Source organism: Engraulis encrasicolus, chromosome 15 (genome assembly GCF_034702125.1).
Source record: "Engraulis encrasicolus isolate BLACKSEA-1 chromosome 15, IST_EnEncr_1.0, whole genome shotgun sequence".
Lineage (NCBI taxonomy): Eukaryota > Metazoa > Chordata > Actinopteri > Clupeiformes > Engraulidae > Engraulis > Engraulis encrasicolus.
This window is the reverse complement of record NC_085871.1, coordinates 12650240-12673776: the sequence shown is the minus strand read 5'-3', so window position 1 is coordinate 12673776 and position 23537 is coordinate 12650240. Positions and strand designations below refer to the sequence as shown.

Genomic DNA, 23537 nt, shown 5'->3' with positions numbered 1-23537 from the left:
TTGGCTGAGATGTGCGTGCTAAGAGACAGATGTTGTTTTAATTGTGCTAAAGCCCGGCGAGCTAGACTGCAGGCACAGACAGCGTTGGCAGACTCCACAATTATGTCCCTGTTGTCTGTCTGTCTGTTTCTCTCCCTCGCGTCCTGCCTGTCATTCCTTCTATCTGTCCATGCATCCATCCATCCATCCATCTATTTTTCTAATGAATGTGTACACATGAAGGATTTGGGGTATTTTGTCTGTCAATCAATCTGTATGCAGTATGTCTATCCGTAGATCTGTCTGTTTTTAAGTCTTTCTGTCTTCCCATCCATCCATCCATCCATCCATCAATGCTTTTGCCTCTGAAATGCCATGCTTGATATTCTCCAACTACTACTTTCATTGCTGCCCGGTTCCCACAGAATTCTTTTTTCTCCCGACTTTTTCCCCTTCTTTTTTTCATTTTCAATTACATCAGTAATAAGTCCCTTAATGATTCTCTTAAGGGCCCTTCAGTTCTGATGACGGCCCTCAGAGGAGCAGTGACTGCAGCAGGTCCAGACTGTATCGCTTATGAAAGTTCTGAAGCACAGCACTGTGCATGTGTGCATGTGTGCATGTGTGCGTGCGTGTCCCTTCATGTGCCTTTGGCTAAATTAGCAAAAGGTGACATGGGTGACGTGCATACACACGAAAGAGACACGGGGACACGGGGAGAAAGAAACAGAGATTGCACACGTGTCTATTCCTGTGCACGTGTACATTGGTGAATCAAGTAATCAACAGCTCCTTTCAATATACACAATCACCCTCATCTACCCCCACACTCTCCCCACTCCTCTACCCCAAAGCCTACCCTACACCAATGCCAGCTTGTGCTAAAGTTGGCACCCCCACGGCCTGGTTGGCACAAGATGACACACTCCGTAAGGCTGGAGACTGTCCGTCATGCCAGGTTCTGACCGGCTAGCACCGGTTTCTGGCTCTGAGGACTGTAGATGGTGAATCTCCAAATCCACCCTCGTCCGACGCCTTGCAAAAATAACCCTCCCACAATCCGCGCATCTGTCTGCTTTCCCTGATTTTTCTGACCGGGAGTTGACACTGTGTGGGTGAGATATTAGATTGCGTGTGTGTCTGGGTGTGCGCGTGTGTGCACTTGTGTGTGCGTGTGCACACGTGTGTGCACGTGTGTGTCCTTGTGTCCGTGTGTGTGTGTGTGTTCCCGTGTGTCTGTGTGTCTGTGTGTGTGTGTGTGCGTGTGTTTGTGGGTGGGTGTGTATGCATGCATCTGTGTGTGTGTGCGTTTGCTTGTATCTCTGCATGCGAGCGTGCGTGCGTGCTTTCATTTGCATGTGTTCATAAAGTCACATGACTATGGGGGACATGGCGTGGCCAAAGGTGAAGAGGCGAAAGGAGAGCCACGGGGGAAAAGCAGACACTTAGTTTAGCATAATGGGGACAGCAAAAAGCTGTTTTCATGCGATATGGTAATGAATGATGATGAAGTCCCCTAATTGTAGCCCCTAGGAGAAAAAAAAACAGGGGAATTAGCACAAAGTTAGCGCTCGGGCTAATTAGCATAATTCTATTACGAGATGTTGTGTGGGCAGGTAATGAGATGCGCTTTTCACTGCGATTTAAAGTTCCAAATAGAGACTTTTTTTATTCTGCCAATAATGTGAGGATGAATAAGTAATTTTTCATCCTTGTGGGTTGCATCCTTCCTGTCTTCATTATAATATTCTTCTGATGGTTTCTTTTGCTGCTTTTTTTGCTCCCCACATGTCTACAGGCAATTACAGTTCTACCAAACACCTTTTATGCCATCAAGAAAGGGAGAATAATTCGTTTTGCATATATTTGTCCTCTTCTCAGATTTCATAATCTTTTACACTGTCACTGTCTTGGAGAGATGAGTTGACACTTCAAAGCCATGCTATGCTCTAAAACAATTTTAAATTCAACTCTCCGTGAGTGTTTAAGAGCACATGTAGCTTTGGAGTATTAATTCAGCGCTATGGGACACTAAAATGAAATGGCACCCTTGATATACTCATGGTATGGTTTGTTTTTTTCTTCCTGTGTCGTCCGCAGCATCACCTCCTACCAGACGTTACCCAGGAACATGCCCAGCCATCGGGCACAGATACAGCCTCGCTACCCCGAAGGCTACCGAACGCTGCCCCGCAACTGCGGCACTTCTCGCCCAGGCAGCGTGTGTGGCTACGCCGCGCCAGCCTATGAGCATGGAGGAGGTGGTGGAGGAGGAGGAGGGAGTGGTAGTGGAGGAGGAACTAGCAGTGGTGGGGGAGGAGGCCATCATAACACCCTCACTACGGCGACCGCTCAGGAGAAGAGGCGCTCCATGAGGGACGACACCATGTGGCAGCTGTACGAGTGGCAGCAGCGGCAGGTCAGGCTCTCCCCTTTCACTTTAAAGTCACTCTAACCCGTTAAGACAGTACTGCCCTACAAAGCAAAAAGGCAGTAACTGCATCGTTGTTGACAATGAGTTACTATGACTTTAATGTCATATATATCAAAGTCTGAAGTTAAATAAAATAATTGATCTGCAAAAAGGTGATAATATAAAGTAACAAAACTGTCACATGTCAATAATCTCCCCAAAACTGCTTAGACTGGATTGCAGTATCATTTCAACGTCATTTTACTCAGTTTGGTGTGCTGCACAGTTACTGCCTATTTGCTTTGTAGGGCAGAGTAGTTCTCAACCTTTTTCGAACAAACGCCCCCTTGAACTCATCATAACCCTACCAACGCCCCCCCTCCCCCCCTTACGTGTTGTATTAAAAAATGAAATAGACTAATACCACCAATGACATCTAAGCTCCGTCCCCTCTCAACTGAATCCTTCTCAATGGCCCCCTAGGGCTCCCCAATGCCCCCTGGGGGGCTGTACCGCCCCTGTTGAAAAACACTATGTTAAGACGTAGCATTATAAATGTGCTGTTACCAGAATGGCAATGACCAAGTCGTAGTGCATTACTAAAGGTCCTGTGTTATGTCATAGTATTGTAGTGCTATGGTACTTAACTTTTCAATTACTACTACAGCATACCACTGGATGTGCAGCGTACATTAAGGGGCTACAGTCAAGTCAGGGTCATGCCAAGAGCACATTTAACACAGTAGCAGTACTTGATACAAAGTGCTCATACATGACATTGCATTACACTTACTACTTAAAATGCATCCCACTTAGCACTTAGATTATGTTACAGTACACTGCAAAAAAAGCAGACTGGAGTAGTTGCTGAGTAGTGAAACTCTATTAATAATCTGTACATAGTGTGGCGTAAACATTGCAAAGTTGCATACAAAAGAGTACAGATACAGACGTGTAGATACAGTATATGCAGTAATACAGTAATTTGTGATATAAAAATAGAGTAGTAGAGGTGCTAAAATGTAGAAATGCAGGCATTAAATTGCTAAATAAATAGAATGAAACTTAACCATGTGGTAACACTAATACCTCACAATTCCTCCATAATTGTGTTCCTCAACAGCAAGGTCTGTGTCTGCGTCCACCACAGGTGATGAGCCAGCGGCAGGCCTACGCCACCCTCCCTAGCCCTCGCATCATGGCCGACATTGCCGAACACGCCGCCGCGGCAGCAGTGGCGGCAGCCGCAGCGGCTGGGGTGGGCACGACCCCTGGCGCTCGGGGCAGCATCGCCCAGTCCATCCCTCCCTCTCCCATGCACAGTGTCGGCGGAGGTATCTACCATACCTACTCTCCGCGGCGGTCGGCACGTAACCACGCGGCACATTCTGAGTTGTCGTCGCCCATCTACCGCGGGGACCTGACTATCGACCGGCGGCACAGCCTCAGGACACACTCCTCTAACAAGGTAAGGCACCGGAGGACTTCCTGAACACCCTGAGCCTTTCAGAGTAAAAGTCATAGTTACAGTGTCGGATTAAACGTGTCATAAGCACAAAAAGAAAAACTTTTACCAAAAAAAGTTTACAAAGAGAGATTTCCTGTGTCTGTGAAGAGAAAAGGTTGTTATTGATCTCTGCATTCATTATGCTGTTGACAACAAGACTTCTGTATGCTGCTTGCAGACAGTTCAGTTCTCGGTCAAAACTTTGTTAAAATCCTTTTTGTATGGGCGGTGAGCCATCATTAATCTCTAGAAGTCGAGTTGCCTGAAGCTCAGCAGCTACTGTATGACTGAACTGTCCATGTCTGTGTTGCTATTTTAGTGTTTCTCAACGGGGGCGCTACATCCCCCCAGGGGGCGTTGAGGATGGATACAGCTTTCTGGGGGCAGAGCTCAATACTAAGAGGGGCGTTGGCAGGCTTATGATGAGGTCAAGGGGGCGTTGGGATGCTTATGATGATGTCAAGGGGGCGTTGAAAACCACTGCTCTACTGTATATTCACCCCTGTCAATGGGCCTGTGTGCAAACAGACTAATAGCCCTTTATGTTGTTTTAAATGGCCATTAAATTCTATCAACTTAATTTTTTGCTATGCGACATTTTAATTGCTTTTTGTTGTGCTAAATGCAGGAAATTGGCTCATGACTGCTTTTGCTATTATGTAAGTGAGATTATTAGCGTGCCGGAATTGAGGCCCATTAAAGTTAAGTGTTTTGGCAGACAGTGTAACTTTGTTAAGCGTGGTATGACAAACACATTAAGCATCAACTGTGTTGCTCCAGCAGTCTGTTAAGGCCTATTTTTGGCTTGCTGTGGTAGGGCATGTATTTTCTTTTTTCTCCTTCTCCTTCTACTTTTTTAAAAAGAAGCATTTGTTGTTAGCCAACCTTTTGATGTTGCCACATATGTACCCCCACACACACCTCTCTCTCTCTCTCTCTCTCTCTCTCTCTCTCTCTCTCTCTCTCTCTCTCTCTCTCTCGTTCTCTCTTTCCCTCTCTCTATCTCTATCTCTGTCTCTCCCTCTCTGCTCTAGTATGGCTATGGCTCAATGGACCGGAGGTCTGTGGCCATGGGTCCTCCTGTCCAGAGCATCACCCCACAGTCCCTACAAGGCAAGACGGTAAGGCAACCTGTTTTTGTTATATGATACACGTAATTATTTATGGTGTGATAGTTCAAGCCCATAACTAGAACAATCAAGAAAAACAAGCTATTAGCAAAGTCTTATTTATTTGCTATAACGGATTATATTAACACAAAACGTTTAAGATGCAGTTAGTGTAATGCATAAATATTTGGAAATCTGTCAAATGCAAAGGTCTGTTTCTGTACAATTATTGTAGGCACACAATGTCTAACCCAACAGTTTTTCCTCAATGAATCACGGATGCTTCAGTTGTATCTACTTGGGACTAGCTGTATGAAAGATGATGCAATTCATCGAGTGGAAAAATAATTCAGCTGCCTGTCAGTCTATCTTTTCTGCGTTTCGAGTCGTGACCCTGAACAAAACATTCTCCGCAAGTCCACCATGCTCTCTCAACTCCACTAGAAATCTGAGTCTCCTTACAACTTGTTACAGCATCTTTTTATGGTCTTATATTTGTATGGTTACCTTTTCGGCAAGTGTTTGGTTAAGCATAAAATACATAATAGCAAAGCTGCGATTTAAGCGTTTCTTACCATAACTGAATGAAGAATGTGGATGCATTTCAATGTCAGGATCATTTAGGACAGGGTAGTATCGAATCATTTATCTATATTAACTTAATGGAAGGAACAGATACCTACTGAACCTGTGGTTCAAGAGTCTCCTATTCCCATCTTGTACAAGCATCTGTCTTACTCATACACCGTAAGACGAAAAAGAGCAATTAGGAGCAGGCAAAGGCAAAGCGTGTGAAAGTGAAATGGCCACAAACGAGGCTCTAAATATTTCATGGAGTTAATTGAGCGAGTCTTCTCACATAAGGGAGCCCTTTATGAATTATTTGCTCGGCTCTGCCCGCTCCGAGACAGATGTTTGGTATTTGAGAGTGCAGTACATCAGTCAGGGAGTATGGTCCTGAAAGAAATCTTTGTCATTTACTTTCTTACCACATGCTGTGCAATACACTGTCAGAAATACCAAATGTCATTTACTTTCTACTACATGTTATACCACACTAACAGAAATATCCACACACGCCACACAACACCCAAGCCCTGCCACCTTGACCTGCCACTGTGGTTGTATCCAATGTCATTAAAGTGCCCTGAAATGTCTTCGTGCTGTCATTTTGGTCTAGACAAAGTGCTAAAGTTTTCCCGCTCTGTGTCTCACCTTAGCCCCTCCCCCACCTGTTTGCCTCGGTCCACTCACTTGGGTCTGAGGTGCCCCCCCACACCCCTGGGCCAGAGATAATTTGATAACGCCAAGTGACCCAATTTTTTTTTGCGAACACCTACAGCATCCCCAGGCCTGTCAAGGTGCTAACATGTGTCACCTCCGGTGCCCCCACCTTTGACCCCTGTCTGCCCCATGGTGGCACCCCTCCTGTTTCTCCCCTTCACACCGCGTCTGTTGGGCTCGGTCCACCAGCTTGTCCCCATGGACGCCCTCCTCAGCCCCCTAACTCTTGGACCTGTCCCTGCCTGGGCTGCTACCAGAAAAGCTGTGCCATTGACGAAAGTGTCCAAACTGTATTCTAATTGGCAAAAACCACCCAGACCCCTGTGACTGACATCCATATAATGTGCTGACGTGTGTCTTACCTACAGTGTATCCCCCATCTGCCCACCTACTTGGCATCCAGGGGCCTTTCTTTGGCTCTGGGGTGCAGTCAATGTATCAATGTGATTCTGATCGGCAAAAAATGACCAAGACCCCTTTTTCTACATCCATATCAAGTAGGATTAACTTTTGTCCCCCTATATCTCACCTTTGCCTCCTTGTCAGTCTGCCCACCCAGTTGGGCCCGTGCTGTATGCCTCACACCTCGGCCCTCTCTTGGGCCAAAATGTGTTCTAAAATTACCCAGACCTCTGTCACCCACATCCATATACATTGCAAACTTTTGTCCCCCTCTGTGTCTTACCTTTGCTTCCTTGTCTGTCTGCCCACCCACGTGGGCCAGTGCTCTATGCCTCACACCTCGGCCTTCTCTTGGGCCGAATTTTATTCTAATCAGTTCTATTCTAAAAATACCCAGACCTCTGTCACCCACGTCCATGTAGATTGCTAACTTTTGTCCCCCACTGTATCTGTATTTCACCTTTGCCCCCATGTCTGTCTGCCCACCCACTTGGGCCGGTGCCTGTCTGCTGTCTGCCTCACACCTCGGCCCCCTGTACTCTCGGGCCCCTATCTTTGGCCCCTTCTCTGTCCGGGGCCACAGCCAGAGGAGCTGACCCTGCTGCTGATCAAGCTTCGGCGGCAGCAGGCTGAGCTCACCAGCCTCCGGGAGCACGCGCTCACTCAGCTTATGCAACTAAACCTCGACGCTGACAACCCAAAGGTCAGACCTCCCTTACACACACAATAGCAGACACACACACACGCATGCCTGCATTCCAGCATGTGTGTGGCTGTGTTTAAGGTCGGTGTGTGTAAGGTGTGTGCGCATGTGTAAAAAAAAATTAAATAAAATGTGTGTCTTTGTGCATGTGCTGCTCTGGTCCGAGACAACCCCCATGCCTGCCCTTCCTCTCTCTCTAATAAACAAACAAGCGAATAACACAACAAACAAAACAAACTGCTTTGTTTGTTTGTAATTCAGAAGCATGTTTTAACTGTTTCTTGTGATACTTCGTGTGATACACCAGTATTAGGGGTGTAAATAATAATCGAAATGTATTGATATATCACGATATAATCTGACGATTGAATCGAATCGCATCGTATCGTGGGGCATTCTTAAGTATCGAAAATAATCGAATCGCTGGCCCCTACCCAATTCCCTAGCCCCATAACATAATAGAAGTGGAAAAGTAATTGGAAAAAAGTCTAATCGAATCGTATTGTATCGTATCGTGGGGCATTCTTAAGTATCAAAAATAATCGAATCGCATCGAAGATATATATTGAGTCGTATCGTCATGGAGGCTGTGATTTACACCCCTAACCAATATATATTGCTGTTTGGTTTTGCTCAAAGGGATTGTTCTCATTTGGTGGCATAGGCAAAATTCTCCACAAACTATTCCCTCTATATTATAATGCTATGTCCTTCGTGCTTAGCATGCATTTGTTGTAAACAAAGAGCATGTGGTCAAATGCTTTCTCCTCATCGCTGTGTGTACCCCTGGCATGCCCTTGTGTAATGTACCGATTGTATATTCCACACAGCAGTGAGAGTGCACTTTTTTACAAGGACGCTGCCTTGGCAAGAGTTGAATGTTGTTCTTGTTTGCGTGGCTTTAACGACTCCTGCTCTTTTTCCCCACTCTTTACCTGCCTGCCTCGCTTTTGCTGCCTCCTTGATTTTTTCTCCTCCACTGGGTTTTGCTGTACAACTCACTTTGCTCTGCCTTTCTCGTGTTCTTTTTTTTCTCTGTTTCTTCTTGGCTCTGCTCGTCTTGACATTTCTTCACCTCCGCTGCTGCCACTAGAGCGATATCCTCTCCCATCACCTGCAGAGGAATCTCATGTATTTGGACAGCCAGGTGAGGGCACGCCATCCATCTCTGTTACATACAGTAAAGCACCTCACTTCCGGACTGAACCATCAGCAGCCCCTTCGCTCACACAGAAGACACACACATCTGTAGACACACAGACAGACACGCGCACAAGACACACGCACGCACGCGCACACACACACACACACACACACACACTCAAGCGGTGCTCACACTGCTGACATTTCTGTGTTATAGCTTCTCTAACAAGGCCGTTTTCAACTCTAAACAGACACTCCCGTACATACACACACATACGCTCCTCTCACATTACTTCCAGTAAATAAAAGATTTGTCGTTCTGAAGGGCATGTTGCCAAGCTCTCTATGTTTAGGGGTGGTTTACCTCACAAGTAATTAACTGTGAGCCGCACAGGTTCTGCAGCAAACAAGCAAGCCATAGATGTGTTTAGCGCAGTGTACACACACTCATCAGGTACTGTTTTTCTATTACTGCAAAAGCCATGTTGGCTGAATTAATTATTTAAAGCTGAATACCAGGCAGCCACAACAGATTCTGTTCTTTTTTTGCTGTTCATGGCTGAAGGCTGTTTAGATTGCCTCCACAGACATGCTCATCTTGATGTTTCACTGCAGAGATGTTTGGGTTTACTCTGTGTGTTTGTGTGTGTGTGTGTGTGTGTGTGTGTGTGTGTGTGTGTGTGTGTGTGTGTGTGTGTGTGTGTGTGTGTGTGTGTGTGTGTGTGTGTGTGTGTGTGTGTGTGTGTGTGTGTGTGTGTGTGTGTGTGTTCATGTGTGTGTGTGTTCCTCCTTTTTAGGTGTCTATAGTGTGTGGTGCACATTTTTTATTTGTTCCTTTTTCTCTGTGCGTGTGGGCATGCGCGTGTGTGTTTCAACAATGACTTTATATGTTTCTGTAATTATACATACTTTTTATGTGTATATATGTGGTGTATGGATGGTCTAATATGCAGTCTATGCTTTACCAAGGTCACTCAGTTATATTTGAAAAAAATGATAGAGGAGGAGGAGTATTAGGCTTCAAACTGTCTCTCGCCCCTTGGGCTTAGAGTTTTGTTGTGCCCCTTCAGGCATATCTAATGCGGGGAGACGCTTTAATGGGTTTAAATGCGATGGATTCCCCACACAGACCACACTCCTCAATTGGATTTTGAGCAGGTCAGGTTTAGGGAAATATGGTACTTTCCAATCTCTGTGGTCGACAGCCAAGCTGATAAAGTATCAGTCTCAGAATGGCTCCGTTGGGATTTTTAAAAATGATTATTCATTCAAACGATCGTTTTTATGGTGCGCCAGGTGACTTTAACTGCCATCTTGGTCACTGAGATGGAGAAAAATGTGTTAGATGTTTTTTTCTTTACATGTGTTTACGGTGTGGAAACACTGAAACTGCACACCAAGGGAATCTATACATAGACACATAACATACATGAACTTTCTTATCTGCTTATTGTTCACCCAATTGTATTCACACAACCTATTTACACGCACAAACGCATGCATAATTATGTGAACACACACACACACACACACACACACACACACACACACACACACACACACACACACACACACACGCACACACACACGCACACACACACACGCACACACACATGCGCGCGCGTACACATTCTGATCACCCCAAATGACAACTACATGGAAGTTGTTCAAAGTCTCCATCAACTCAAGGTGCAGGTAAAACGTGTAAACTGATATGTGCTGTGTGTACTGTGCTGTGTGTATACTGCTCCCTCCTTCTCTCCGGCCTTCCCGTTCCGATTGGCTAGATGAAGGAGAACGAGCCTTTGATCTTCATGATCCACACTATGATCGAGAACTCGGCGCCCAGGCCTCAACTGTACCAGCAAGTAAGGCCGCCAGCTAAGGCTCACTCTACCCAGCAGCCACGTGATGCGCCTGATGTTGCCTGATGTCATCCACGTGCTTCTTTGGGCAGGAGGGAGTATTCCTACGAGGTGGTTGTAGTGAGGAGGAGAGGAGAAGTCACCACACCTAGGTTTGAACATGGTCTATGGGGTACCAAACAATGTGCTTTGACGTTGATGTCAAAGAGCCTGCTGTACTTGTTTGGTACCACGCAGACTTGAGTTTGAATCCGGGTAGGGTGAGTTGTGCTCCCCTTCGCTATAGTGGCACAGTGACTAGGCCAAAGAGGTTAACTCTGAGTGAGAGTCCTGCAGCTTGACCAAAGGCCAAAGGGCTTTTCTTTTAGAGTAACATATTTATCGCTTCATCTGAGTTAGGCTCTCCATGGATGTAATTTCTCAAAAGCGTTGTTACTATCAACATTAGCAACTTAGTTGTTTGCAACGCAATTTCGCATTGGTGACCTACTAAGTTGCTAACTGATTAGCAATGGTGCTTTTGATAAACAGGGTCCTGGTCAGTCACTGTGTTCACCTGCTTTCAGGAATAACTCCCTTGCATATCCCCTCCCCTTGTTTTGCCCCCTTTTCACACATCGGATGTCCCCGCACCAAAAAATGTCATCACCAATTTATTTTTTCGTATTTTCCTAACCATCTTCGGTGTTGGTGTTGTTGATGTTAAAGCACGTCACGGTCACTGCTTTTTTTCTTGTCCCTTCTCCCTTTACCTCCGGCCCAAAATATACAGCTCCGTTGTGATGAATGGGATGTCAGTACAGCTCTGTTAGCATCTGTTTTTTTATTGTTGTTGTCGTTGTCAATGTTGTTTTTGGGGTTTTTTTGCCACTTGCCCGTTTAGTCAGCCCCTCGCCTCAGAGCAGATGCCGCCACAAATCCATCACCTTCCTTAAAGTTGACATTTTATAGCAAACTGTTTCGGTTGTGTTGCTGATGCCGTGTGCATTTGCCAACGGGGACAAGGCATTGATAAAGAAGCTTCCATCTCTATGCACAGCAATGAGATTCCTACTTTGTATTCTGAGGTATCATCACTGCCTAACAAGTCAACACTGGCAGCCTTTTTTGTATGGAGACGGTAACATAAAAACAGCTTTAGACCTCTAGTTAAAGAGCTTTGCTCTTTGCAAAAAGTTTTCTGTGACTCTTAACTCCCACTCTTAAGGGCGCTAGAGGCAGCCAACCCTGGCCTCTGTCTCCATAGGTGGTTGGGTTGGAGTCAGATGGGACAGAGTAAGACAGGACGAGGCTTAGGGGCTGGGGGCTAGGGGCCAGGAGATGGGGGGTACTCAGTCAGGTAGGGCTGGGGGGTTGTCAAAACCGTGGAGAAGCCGTGCTCCCGCTGGAGGTCTTGGGGATTGTGAGGGGCGAATTTAGCGGGGAGCTTTTCATTAGTCACGCTAACTCGGGCCCTGACAGGTTCCTCTTTACCATTGGGGAGGGTAATTAGCAGCGCTGTGTGGCTAGCCCTGCTAGCCCTGCCAGCACTCATGCCCACCCCACCCCACCTTCTCCTACTCCCCCCTCTCTCCTCGGTCTCGTCCTGCTGTCTTGCTCTGAGTTCAGCTCAGGGCGTAGGAGTCATTGCTCGCTCTTGCCAGTTACATAAAGCCAGTGAGTTTAGATACTCATTTGTCATAGATATTTTGTGTACACCAAGATGACTGTGGGCCACGTGACAGGTAGTTCTTCAGCATCTTATTTTAGTCAAAGTGAATGGCCCGTAAGCCCTGACCTGGATTTTTTCAGTTTGATAATGGCTTCTGATTGCTCTTATCACCTCAAATTATACTGCTTCCATAGTGCAGCCAGGTATGGATCTCAGTCCATGCGGCTCCATCTAGTTAGTTAGCCCAATGTAGTTTGCTAAGATGGACTCCCTTCAATATCTCACAGTTGTGTTCCTGAAAGATATATGTGCTTATGTCCACCAAGAATCCTAAAGCGTGGCGCGCATTCACTTCAACAGCAGGACTGCAATATCATGCATTTGTGTTTACCATGGTGAAAGTTCATCATTCAGGCTCTGTCATATTGCTATGGTTGTTTTGCCGTTTGTATACCTGGATGCTGTACCTGTATTCTGACTGTGATTCATGTGAGTGATTGCCTAATCAAGACACACACACACACACACACGCACACGCACACGCACACGCACACACACACACACACACACACACACACACACACACACACACACACACACACACACACACGCACACGCACACGCACACGCACACGCGCACACATACCTTCAGGCAATGCCAGCCAGCCAGACTCTCACCCCCTTTGCCCACGCACTCAGCCTGCTTCCAACTTCCTGCCACTTTTGTGACCTTGAGGTTTTAAAAGTGATGCTGCCTGCACAGCACTTCTCATAGTGTTGAGTCAAAACAGTGCAAGAACACCACCTACAGAACTTCATCCATCCATCCATCCATTCATCCATTATTTCTCAAGGGCTTTTGACAATCTGGATATGTGTGTGCGTGTGCGTGTGCCTGCGGGCCTGCGGGCCAGTGAGTGTGCCTGCACCCAGCTGAGACAGTGTACGTGTAATGGTTGATATGTGCATAGGGGTGGTATGGGGATAGGAGGAAGAAAAGTAGTGCTGTGAAACTTCACACATCTGCAAAAGCACATTTCCTGGCTGTATAGGCTAGCCATACATCAAGTACTAGAGAAACAATGAACCCTGGCTTCAGTCCTCCTCCACACAATTAATTAACTTTATTACACCAAGTGGGTTGAGAGGCTGTAACGTATAGTCCTGCATACGGGCATTGTGCCACGTACAGTAGTTTTACAACCCAAGATTAACCGAGAATGTATCCAAGGGTTTCTGGACCTCCCTTTATACGTTACAGTACAAAGGTACACCCTTGTTCTTGTTAGCCACCCACTCAAGCGTTTTAAAGGTACTGCACGTAGGAGACAAGTGAATGATCTGTAATGCATGAGTGGTTTTACTCAGGCCATATCCGCGGGCAAGCAAATTGAAATATATGGCATTGCAGAACAAGCTGCACACCCAGAGCGATGTGCATAGCCAAACACATTAAAGGACCTGGCTGTGTTCCGTCCTTGCAGACAGGCTCTTTTCTCAAAGCCCTCTCTGTACCCTTTTATATGTATGATGTGCTTCTGTGCCTGAACCTGTTTATCTGTCTTACAGTTGGGCACTGAGGACTACAGGGATGGCTCTTACACGTATCGTCCTGAAGACCTGGATGTAGATGTGAGTGCTAACTTCTAAGCAGGGAGGAACGAAGCGAACATAAAGACTTTTGGTTAATGTTGATTCATCAAGGAATATTCAAGCATTGACAAATCAGTGTGGGTCTTTTGTTTTACTCTTAAACAGAGTGCTAGCTCCCTTAAATACAAAAAAAAAACTTATCCACATGTGTAACCAAGGCCTATGTCATTTTCCTCTGAACATTAAGCATATGGTTTCCAAAATTGCAGTAAATGCTCCTCAATGAGCTACAGAGTGAAAGGAACATAAAAATGCTGTAATATTTCGGGGAGTGAAGTGTCTCTTTAGTTCTCCTTAGTGTGGGTTTCACTTTCAACCCATAGAACGAATAAAAACACGTTGGTGTTGCTTTAATGTTCTTTGGAGGAGAATGGAATAAAGTTTCTTCAGGGATGACTTCAGTTAATCCATTTTGGTTTTGTATGTGTCCATGGAAAATAGTCTGAAACTGACAGCATGTACTTTTGTACCTCTTCCTTTTTGAATGAAAAGAACTAAAGTTCATAAGTGAGTTGCAGCCCTCACAATGAACACTTTGCAGATAATGTCACCTTGTCACAAGTTGGCTTTTGAAGCTGCCAATTTTGTCTAAAGGGGGGAAAAACACCTTTGCCAGCAGCAGTTTGAAATGTGCGAAAAAGATTTTGACATTTTGTATTCAGAACTTTTTTGACATGAAGACTGTCTGACACCACGTGTGTATTTCAGGCCAAGCTCAGCAGACTGTGTGAACAAGACAAGGTGGTGCGTACCCAGGAGGATAAGCTGCAGCAGCTCCACAGAGAAAAGGTAACACACACACACACACACACACACACACACACACACACATACACACACACACACACGCACGCACGCACACACACACACACACACACACACACACACACACACACACACACGCACACACACACAGACACACACACACACACACACACACACACACACACACACACACACTACTATTCTATGCACAAAGCTAATACATTGAAGGATCATTCTGTTTGATCTGTGATCCTTATAACATCGGCCGTTGAGTGCGGTTTATATTTCAGACCTGTTTCAACAGAGCATGAGCGTACATATGCACGCGCATCTGAAGTTTCCCGCTCTTACAGAGAAGTCTTCAGCTGGTGTTTGTGCTGTACCGTCATGTTTTGAAAGTTTTGGAGTTTGGATCAGAGCTTAAGGATTGGGGGGGGGGGGGGCACCTTTATGGCCAATTAATTACAGTAGAGGGCTGAAGGGGCTCCAGAGAACTTCATTGGGTTCTCTCTCTCTCTCTCTCTCTCTCTCTCTCTCTCTCTCTCTCTCTCTCTCTCTCTCTCTCTCTCTCTCTCTCTCTCTGCTCTGCTCTGCTGCACCTGCCTCCTGGTCCCCCTGCGGACTTGCACAGGCAATGCAGCATATTGCTGCTGCAGCTGATGATATTTCTTCCATGCAGATATTCACTCATACATTCAAGTCAGGTCCTATATCAATCTACAGTCACCAGAGACAAGGGGGCATACAAGGACACTTGAAAACCGCAGCTCAAGCTTCAGCCACAGTATACCTAGGAGGAGGCAGATCAGAAGTGCATAAAGTAAAAGTAGAAGTACTCTTACAGATGTAAATGCAACACTAGTACATGGTCTTATACACAGTAGTTTATTCACCAGTAATTCATCTGTACCTAATGAGGTAAATGCACCATTCGGTAACACTTTACAATAAGGTTACGTGAGTAATGATGGAATAATGTCTGAAGTAATGACTGATTAATAGTGAATAAACATGTGATTCATGCATGCAGTAATGTCTACTCCATTAGTAATCAATACATAATGATGAATGACTCATGATTGGAATAATAATGATTCACTATGAAGTAAATGTGGTACATCAGGGGTTAATTAAGGGTGTGAGATCCAAATGTTAATAAATCATGTGTTAACATTGCGGAAAAAGATCATACCATATCTTTCCGATCATATATGAATCAGACCTTAGTTAACGGTGCATGAGTAATAATGGAAACATATGGTCAGTAATTCCGATTCAAGGTCTGTAAAGTAAATGTGGTTCATCATCGATAAATTAATTGCAGGATTTTACTAATCCAGTATTGTCATGAAAGGCATGCCATATCGATCCAGTGACAGTTATACCTGAATCAGTCAGAAAGAGTGAGAGAGCACCCAAGAGGTCTCCAGAGATGGCTGTTTGCATCCAAACGTGAGACACATGCTTGCAACCAGCAGACCCTGATCTGGAGGGTCACACAGTTTATCTCCGAGCTCGTCTTCCTCTTGGATGCCCTCTCACTCTTTCCGAGGACTGATTCAGGTATAACTGTCACTGGATCAATATGGCGTGCCTTTTATACGCAGTGGTAATACTGGATTAGTCAAATCCTGCAATTAATTTACCAATGATGAACCACATTTACTTTAAACTACAAACATGATTTATTAATTAGTTCACCATAATACAGACCATGATTCGGAATCACTGACGAAATGATTTCATTATTACTCATGCACTGTTAGCTAGTGTCTGATTCATATATGATTGGAAAGATATGGTATGATCTTTTTCCGCAATGTTAACACATGATTTATTAACATGTGGATCTCACACCCTTAATTAACCCCTGATGTACCACATTTACTTCATAGTGAGTCATTCATCATTATGTGTTGACTACTAATGGACTAGACATTTCTGCATGCATGAATCACAAGTTTATTCACTATTAATCAGTCATTACTTCAGATATTATTCCGTCCTTACTCACATAACCTTATTGTAAAGTGTTACCCACCATGATAGTATGTCTACCTTTACTTAGTTTATACTCCTCTGAGACAAAGAATTGTGCTGGTTAAGGCCTCTCTTACATATGTATAGTTTGAGGATCACAGAAAGTTGTATATACTCAGAAAAGACATAAAAGAAATGTTTTGTTCTCTGCTTATTGCAGCTGAGGATGCTACAGAACCTCACAGAGTTGACATAATAACTAAACAAATGGGAACAAATGGGCAGTCATTGGTAAGTGTTTAGGGCATCAGACTTGTAGCCAGAAGGTTGCCAGTTTGACTCTCGACCTGCCAGGTTGGTGGGGGGAGTAATTAACCAGTGCTCTCCCCCATCCTCCTTCTGAGGTACCCTGAGCATGGTACCACCTCTCCGCACTGCTCCCTTGCGCCATTGAGTGCTGCCCCCTTGCACAGGTGAGGCATGAATGCAATTTTGTTGTGTGCAGTGTGCAGTGTTTACTTGTGTGCTGTGGAGTGCTGTGTCACAATGACAATGGGAGTTGAGGGGGTCGACCTGTGACTTCATCATTGACTCAGGTGAAGAGACAGTCCTCTTGGAGCGTTGTAGAGTTAAATCTCTCATATGTTTGTAGGCTGGCATTGTCCTAGCGGGGAATAGCCGACTGTTGACTCTGTCAATCAGTCTGGCAAAAGCCATGAGGAATCCGTCTCCATGGAGGGTGGTAGATGGTCTGATCTTACTCTATCATTTAAATTAATTGGAGCTCCAAACTCAAATTAAAACCCATATTGTGCTTTATTAGCATACCTGTTACGATATAGTGTCGCAAAAGCAAACAAATAACAAAACGAAAGTGTGAATATAGTTACCTTAACCAATCAGTAACGGAGCTCGCGGGTGAGTTCCGCGTCATCACTCTCAACTGTTTGCTGATTGGCTAAACACTGAGAGAACCGAGCTCGAGGCTTTTGCCAGACGATGTGCGGAGCCAAAATCTTTGGGTGGAGTACAGAGGATGGCGTTGCGAGGCTGGCATTGTCCCTGTCAGAGGATATGATACTTATCTACTGGTAGTTAAAATGGCAGCCCAATGCTTTTAGGTGATTGTCTCACTATCACGTTCACTGTAAGCCACATCAGACAAGACTGTCAGCATTAGTGATTCATAATGCAACTGTTTCCAAAGTTCAGAAAAGCAACTGTGAGCACATCCCACAAACTGTCAAAAAATGACACCCAATAAAGGAAGTAGTGTCTGCAACACAGTCACATACTATTTAACTAGAATGGGCACTCGGTAGAGCGCAAACCTTCGCCTACGCCACTTATTTTTTTCTGGCCATCTTCAGAGTGTGGGGCATAACATTCTCCAAATGTTGGTGTTAGTTTCATTTAAATCGGACCGGAATATCGTAATATTACATTTTTGGCCCAGTCTTGACCTCTTATTCAATTCCGCATGCACACGTTGTTCTGGCATATAGTGCTTGGCAAAGAATATAGTTTTTGACCTTTTCGTGACCTTGACCTTGACCTTGACCTTTGACCCAATCACTCCCAAAAAGTAATTGATTGTTCCTTGGATCATGACCAATCATCCCAGTAAATGTCATAAAAATCGGCAAAATTTACGTTTTTGACATTTTCGTGACCTTGACCTTTGACCCAATCACTCCCAAAAAGTAATCGATTGTTCCTTGGGTCATGACCAATCATCCCACTAAATTTCATAAAAATCGGCTCAATTTACGTTTTTGACCTTTACCTTGACCTTTGACCCAATCACTCCCAAAAACTAATCGATTGTTCCTTGGGTCATGACCAATCATCCCACTAAATTTCATAAAAATCGGCTCAGTTCTGTCTGAGTTATACGAAGTACAAACAAACAAACAAACAAACAAACAAACATATTCACAAATAAATAAATAAATAAATACACAGCGGTCAAAACATAACCTTCTGGCGAAGGTAATAACTATAAAACAAGATTTTAAGCTGCTCTTTGCTATTAGTTACAGTTTTGGAGCTTACACAGTTGTGTAACGGTATTCTAAATTTTGTTACCCTGTATGTATATGAGTGATTCTACGATTCCCCTACGCTTTTGGCAAAAGCAAAATGTCAATTATCAGTATTTTTTTTCAATTAAATGACCTAGATGTTTACATAGTGTATATATTTAAGTTTCCAAACAAACAAATTGCCAAGCTTAATCTTAAATCATTTGATAAATACTCTAATGAAAGCGAACATTTGCTTAATTATTTTGTCAACAGTGTTATGGACAAATACTATGTCATTTCAAACATATATAAAAATACTACAGAGTTGAAACAATATATGTTTGAAAGTGCTTATGTCCCTTAGCAGTAATGTTGTCATTAATCTGTGCAACTGATATAGAAAATGTGATTGTTGAGCTTCATAAGTAGGATTTTATGAGTCACTGTGATACAGACTGACACATTTTTCATCATAAATCCCTGTAACGTCTGATTTGAATATAGTCACCCTCCTTACACAAGACTTCCTTCTCCAGAGATAATCCCTAGTGTATGTTCATAGGATTTTTCCAACACATAAGGGATCAATAGCGCAAAAACACTTTCAAAACAGTCAACGGTGTTACTCAATGGTGTTACGGTCAACAGTGCAGGGGAACAAGTCGGCACTTTTTTAGGAGAAAAAAACAGAGCAGACAAACCCATCTCCCTAGAACACAAATTATTTTGTTTGTTTGTCTGTCAATATGGATATAAATTGGCAAAAACATACTCCTCCTCAACTGTCATCAGTGTTGCCAGATTGGGCTGGTTCCCGCCCAATTGGGCTGCTTAGGATGGCCGTGTGCGGGTAAAAATGGCATCTATCAGAAAAACCTTCCCACTGCCATATAAATCAATAGAATTGGGCGGGTTTTTAGGGCGGATTTTGATCATTTTTTGGGCTGGAAATCATCAGCCTCATCTGGCAACCCTGACTGTCATACTTAATTGTAACACCATTGACGGTGACACCGTTGACATTTCAGCCATTTTTATGGTGTTGTGCTAACTGAGGACCTCAGAAGTTCCACCACAACACCTTAATCAATTCATGTATCTGTATGCTTTATCTGTGTTTTTCTACAAGTGATTTCTAATTCAGATTCTTATGAATATGTTGATAACACAGTTGACAGGCAATTTTCCCGCTATGAGAACATGAAAAAGAATGGATTAAATTATGGAAGGATGGAGCTCCAAATTTACCAAAAAGTCTTCCCGTATCCTGCCAAAGAGGTTATGACATCACATGATGTTATTCGTATGGCCTAAGACCAAACCATTACTGATTTATGGAGGAGGTTTCAGACTGTGACACGGTTAACACAGTTTTCGTGGACACACACAAAATGGCAAATTTCATGTATAATGGAAAGGACAGTGGTCTTTCTGACAGTTTTGTCATATTGTGATGATTACTGTGAATCAACATTTGCAATCGTCTTGGGCAAAACAAGTTTCTTTACATGCTAATATGAAGACTGAATCTGACATTTGGAAAACAGGACGGCATGAAAACGCCCCAAAACCAGTATTAAATATTCATTCTTGCTGAGGGAAATAATGCTATGTCTACACTTTCTGTATTATATGAAAGATAAATGTTTTCTAATGTCCAAAACATCATTGGATGCAGTTAATAGTTAGTGGAATTGCCAAATAAAATCCACGGACTTAAAAGTGTAGGCGAATTAGAGAATCACTCATATGTGTGTAACTATAGCAAATGATAGTCAAGTCAGCAATAACGTTCAAGAATAATTTAATCAAACCTCATCTAATCTCATCTAATGCGGTGTAATCCATCCAATCTAATCTAATCTAAAATGGTATCTGTTGCAGCACACACTGGAGACGGCGCTGCTGTCTGCGAGTCAGGAGATCGAGCTGAGCGGCGAGAACCCGGCGGCGCTGCAGAGCCTCATCCAGCAGAGAGACGTGCTGCAGAGCGGCCTGCTCAGCACCTGCAGAGAACTCACACGCGTCACCGCGGTTAGTCACAAGCACACACACACACACTGTACTCATACTACACACACGCATGCACACACGTACGCATGCATGCACACACACACACCATACTCATACTACACACACACACACACACACACACACACCATACTCATACTACACATACACACCATACTCATACTACACACACACACCATACTCATACTACACGTACACACCATACTCATACTACACACACACACACACACACACACACACACACACACACACCATACTTGTGCTACTCAATCACACACGGACGCACACACACACACGCACACACACACACACACCATACTCATACTAAACGCACACTCGCGCACGCACACACGCACACACACACACACACACACACACACACACACACACACACACACACACGCACACACACACACACACACACACACACAGTGAGTTTCCATTCATAACAAATATACTGTACCTTACTCAAGTAGCAAGAACCTTGTTAATTATCTCCTGTATTGTAAGTTGTTTTGAAGAAACGTGCTTGCTTAATGTAGAGATTGCAATGACATGCAGTATAATGTAATGCAATGCAATGACAGTTTGTGTGTGTGTGTGTGTGTGTGTGTGTGTGTGTGTGTGTGTGTGTGTGTGTGTGTGTGTGTGTGTGTGTGTGTGTGTGTGTGTGTGTGTGTGTGTGTGTGTGTGTGTGTGCGCGCGCGCATACTCGTGCCTGCGTGTGTACGTGCCTGCGTGTTTGTGTGTGTTTGTGTGTGTGTGCGCGTGCTCGTGCCTGCGTGTGTGCGTGCCTGCGTGCGTGTGTGTGTGTTGTCAGGAGCTGGAGCGGGCGTGGAGAGAGTATGACCGAATGGAGGCCGATGTGAACACAGCCAAGGCCAACCTGCTGGAGAGACTGGAGGCCCTGGGCAGTCCACAGGTCTGTCTCACAGTCCTCTACCCCTCTGTCTCCAATCTTCTATCTCCCTTTGCTCCTCTCATCTCTTCTCCGTTCTTCTCCCTTTCCCCCGGCTAACAGGCCAAACAGCGAACAGGGAAGGGGTGAGGGAGGAGGGAGGCACATTTCAAGCTTCAGCGGATCTCACCACTCCCACCAAAAATTGTCGTTCAATGTCGTGATCCAATGTTAGTGCTGGGATTTCATATTTCAATGGAGTTCACCTCTCCCTCCAAGAAAATATTTTCAATTTGGTCATTGCAAATGAAATCCTTACTAGGGTATGACAAGGCCAGGCTATTCTTCTCTACTTGCGTCCAAAGTTTACCTAGCCAATTAAACCTTGTGTTTTTACTGATTGACGCGAATTGTAGCAGAAGGCTATATCAAGGAAGAGCCGTAGCTAATCAACTGAAACTAGCAAGATCATCCCCCACCAATGTTGCCAAATGTACAATAACTATCGTATTTGTACCATGTATTTGTCCATTTTGTCCTCTGTACGATCAAAAAAACGGGATGCACGATCATTTCAGAGTTGTCATTCTGTTCATTCAGATGCCTAGAATGAACAATTTTGGTCTTACACTATAATTTCCTCCCAAAAAGCCCCCAAAAATGATCATTTTGAGGTTTTGGTACGATAATTCAGCATTTTCAATCTGGCAACACCGATCCCCCCCACACACACATACGGTTGCACAGCACCACCACAACACTTTTCTTTCCCAACTTCTCTGACATTTGCCAGCAGACTGATTAATGGAGTTAGCACCACCATCTCGGACCACGCTGGGCTCTGCAGCACCAACTTCCTGTCTTGTGCCAAAGAGACCAAAAGAAAAATAGTTCAAAAAAGAATATCTTGAAGACTGCTGTTTGGTTGGAAGTCTAGTGGGGGAAGAGAAAGTAAACTGTTTGCAATCTGTCACAGTGGCAGTACAGTAGTGCTAATTGGAGTTTTATACTAATAATTGATCATGTTTGCCAAACACAAGCTCATTGCACAAAAAACACAATTACAGAACCCAGAACAAACAGCTTCTTTCCCTTTCAGAACTTTTTTGTAACACAGAATTCATCATTGCTAAAGACTTCATTACCTGAGGCGTCATTTACCCCCATTATGATAATTAAGTGATCATAAACACAACATAAACACAACTATTCGTCATTATTTTTTTCTAATAGATTGGTAGTCTCCCTTCTCTGTGTTAGCGTGAGCATGGTGCGTGTCTCTAACCTAGCCAAACATGTACCAAGAACTTTAACTCTATCTGTCGTATGGTGAATTTGACACATTTTGTTTGTACCTATGTATCCTTCAGGCTAATCTCTTCGTTTTATGTCCTGCTCTGTGGGATTGTTAATTCTTCTAATCTTAGGTGCTGTTTCCATGTAGCCGGGTATTTTTAAAAGTGGATGTTTTTCTCCCATTTAGGTGGAAACGCAATATTTGGATACAAATAAATCCCAATGCATTTTAGCCCCCTAAATGGGATATTTTTAAAACCGGACTTTTGATATGTGGATTTTAAAACTCTTAAGTGGAAACGGAAGGCCCAAACTAAAGAGTTTTCAAAAATACCCTGCTACAGGTATGTGGAAACAGCACCTTAAACTCCCTGAACTGCCACTGTCCCCTGACTGCCTGCTTTTCATAGTGCTCAAGAAAAATCAGTGCACTCCTATTACTGTAACAGAGCCATGGCAAAAATGTCAGTTCTTTGCTTATTCAGTAACGAGACATTGCTTTCAGAATTTCAGACCTTGTGTTTCTTGACCTAAATGGACCTGGCGGAATCATAGTAATGGCGGGTGCTCATGGTACCATTATTTGTAGGTAATCATAGTCATCATAGTGCCCCTACTCAACCCTGTGAGTGGTTTGAAGACAGCAAATTTGACCATTTACCACATTTTACCATTCACCACTTAGAGAGTTAATTTAACATGTTTAGAGTGTATTTGGTCCCAGAGTACTCTCTAAGTGTTGAATAAACACTTTGCCTTTTACTGTTTACGTAATATTCCCCCCTCATCCTTCTCCTTTTACTGCTCCACTGAGGGCACTGGGCATGTCAC

At 44.1% G+C, this 23537-nt stretch overlaps 1 protein-coding gene across 19 annotated transcripts in view; it reads left to right on the top strand.

Annotated features, from left to right (window-relative positions):
* plekha5 (pleckstrin homology domain containing, family A member 5) overlaps positions 1–23537 on the top strand; it is a 277740-nt gene that overhangs the window by 232494 nt on the left and 21709 nt on the right. For 12 of the 19 annotated variants that reach the window (XM_063217075.1, XM_063217073.1, XM_063217084.1 and 9 more), the window contains 9 exons: positions 2080–2398; positions 3516–3860; positions 4934–5020; positions 7278–7397; positions 8491–8544; positions 13626–13688; positions 14418–14498; positions 20366–20515; positions 21333–21434. In XM_063217075.1, the coding sequence (XP_063073145.1) occupies positions 2080–2398; positions 3516–3860; positions 4934–5020; positions 7278–7397; positions 8491–8544; positions 13626–13688; positions 14418–14498; positions 20366–20515; positions 21333–21434 (1321 nt within the window). The remainder of the gene's footprint in view (positions 1–2079; positions 2399–3515; positions 3861–4933; positions 5021–7277; positions 7398–8490; positions 8545–13625; positions 13689–14417; positions 14499–20365; positions 20516–21332; positions 21435–23537) is intronic. The other 7 variants (XM_063217090.1, XM_063217074.1, XM_063217078.1 and 4 more) reach the window with 4 other exon arrangements.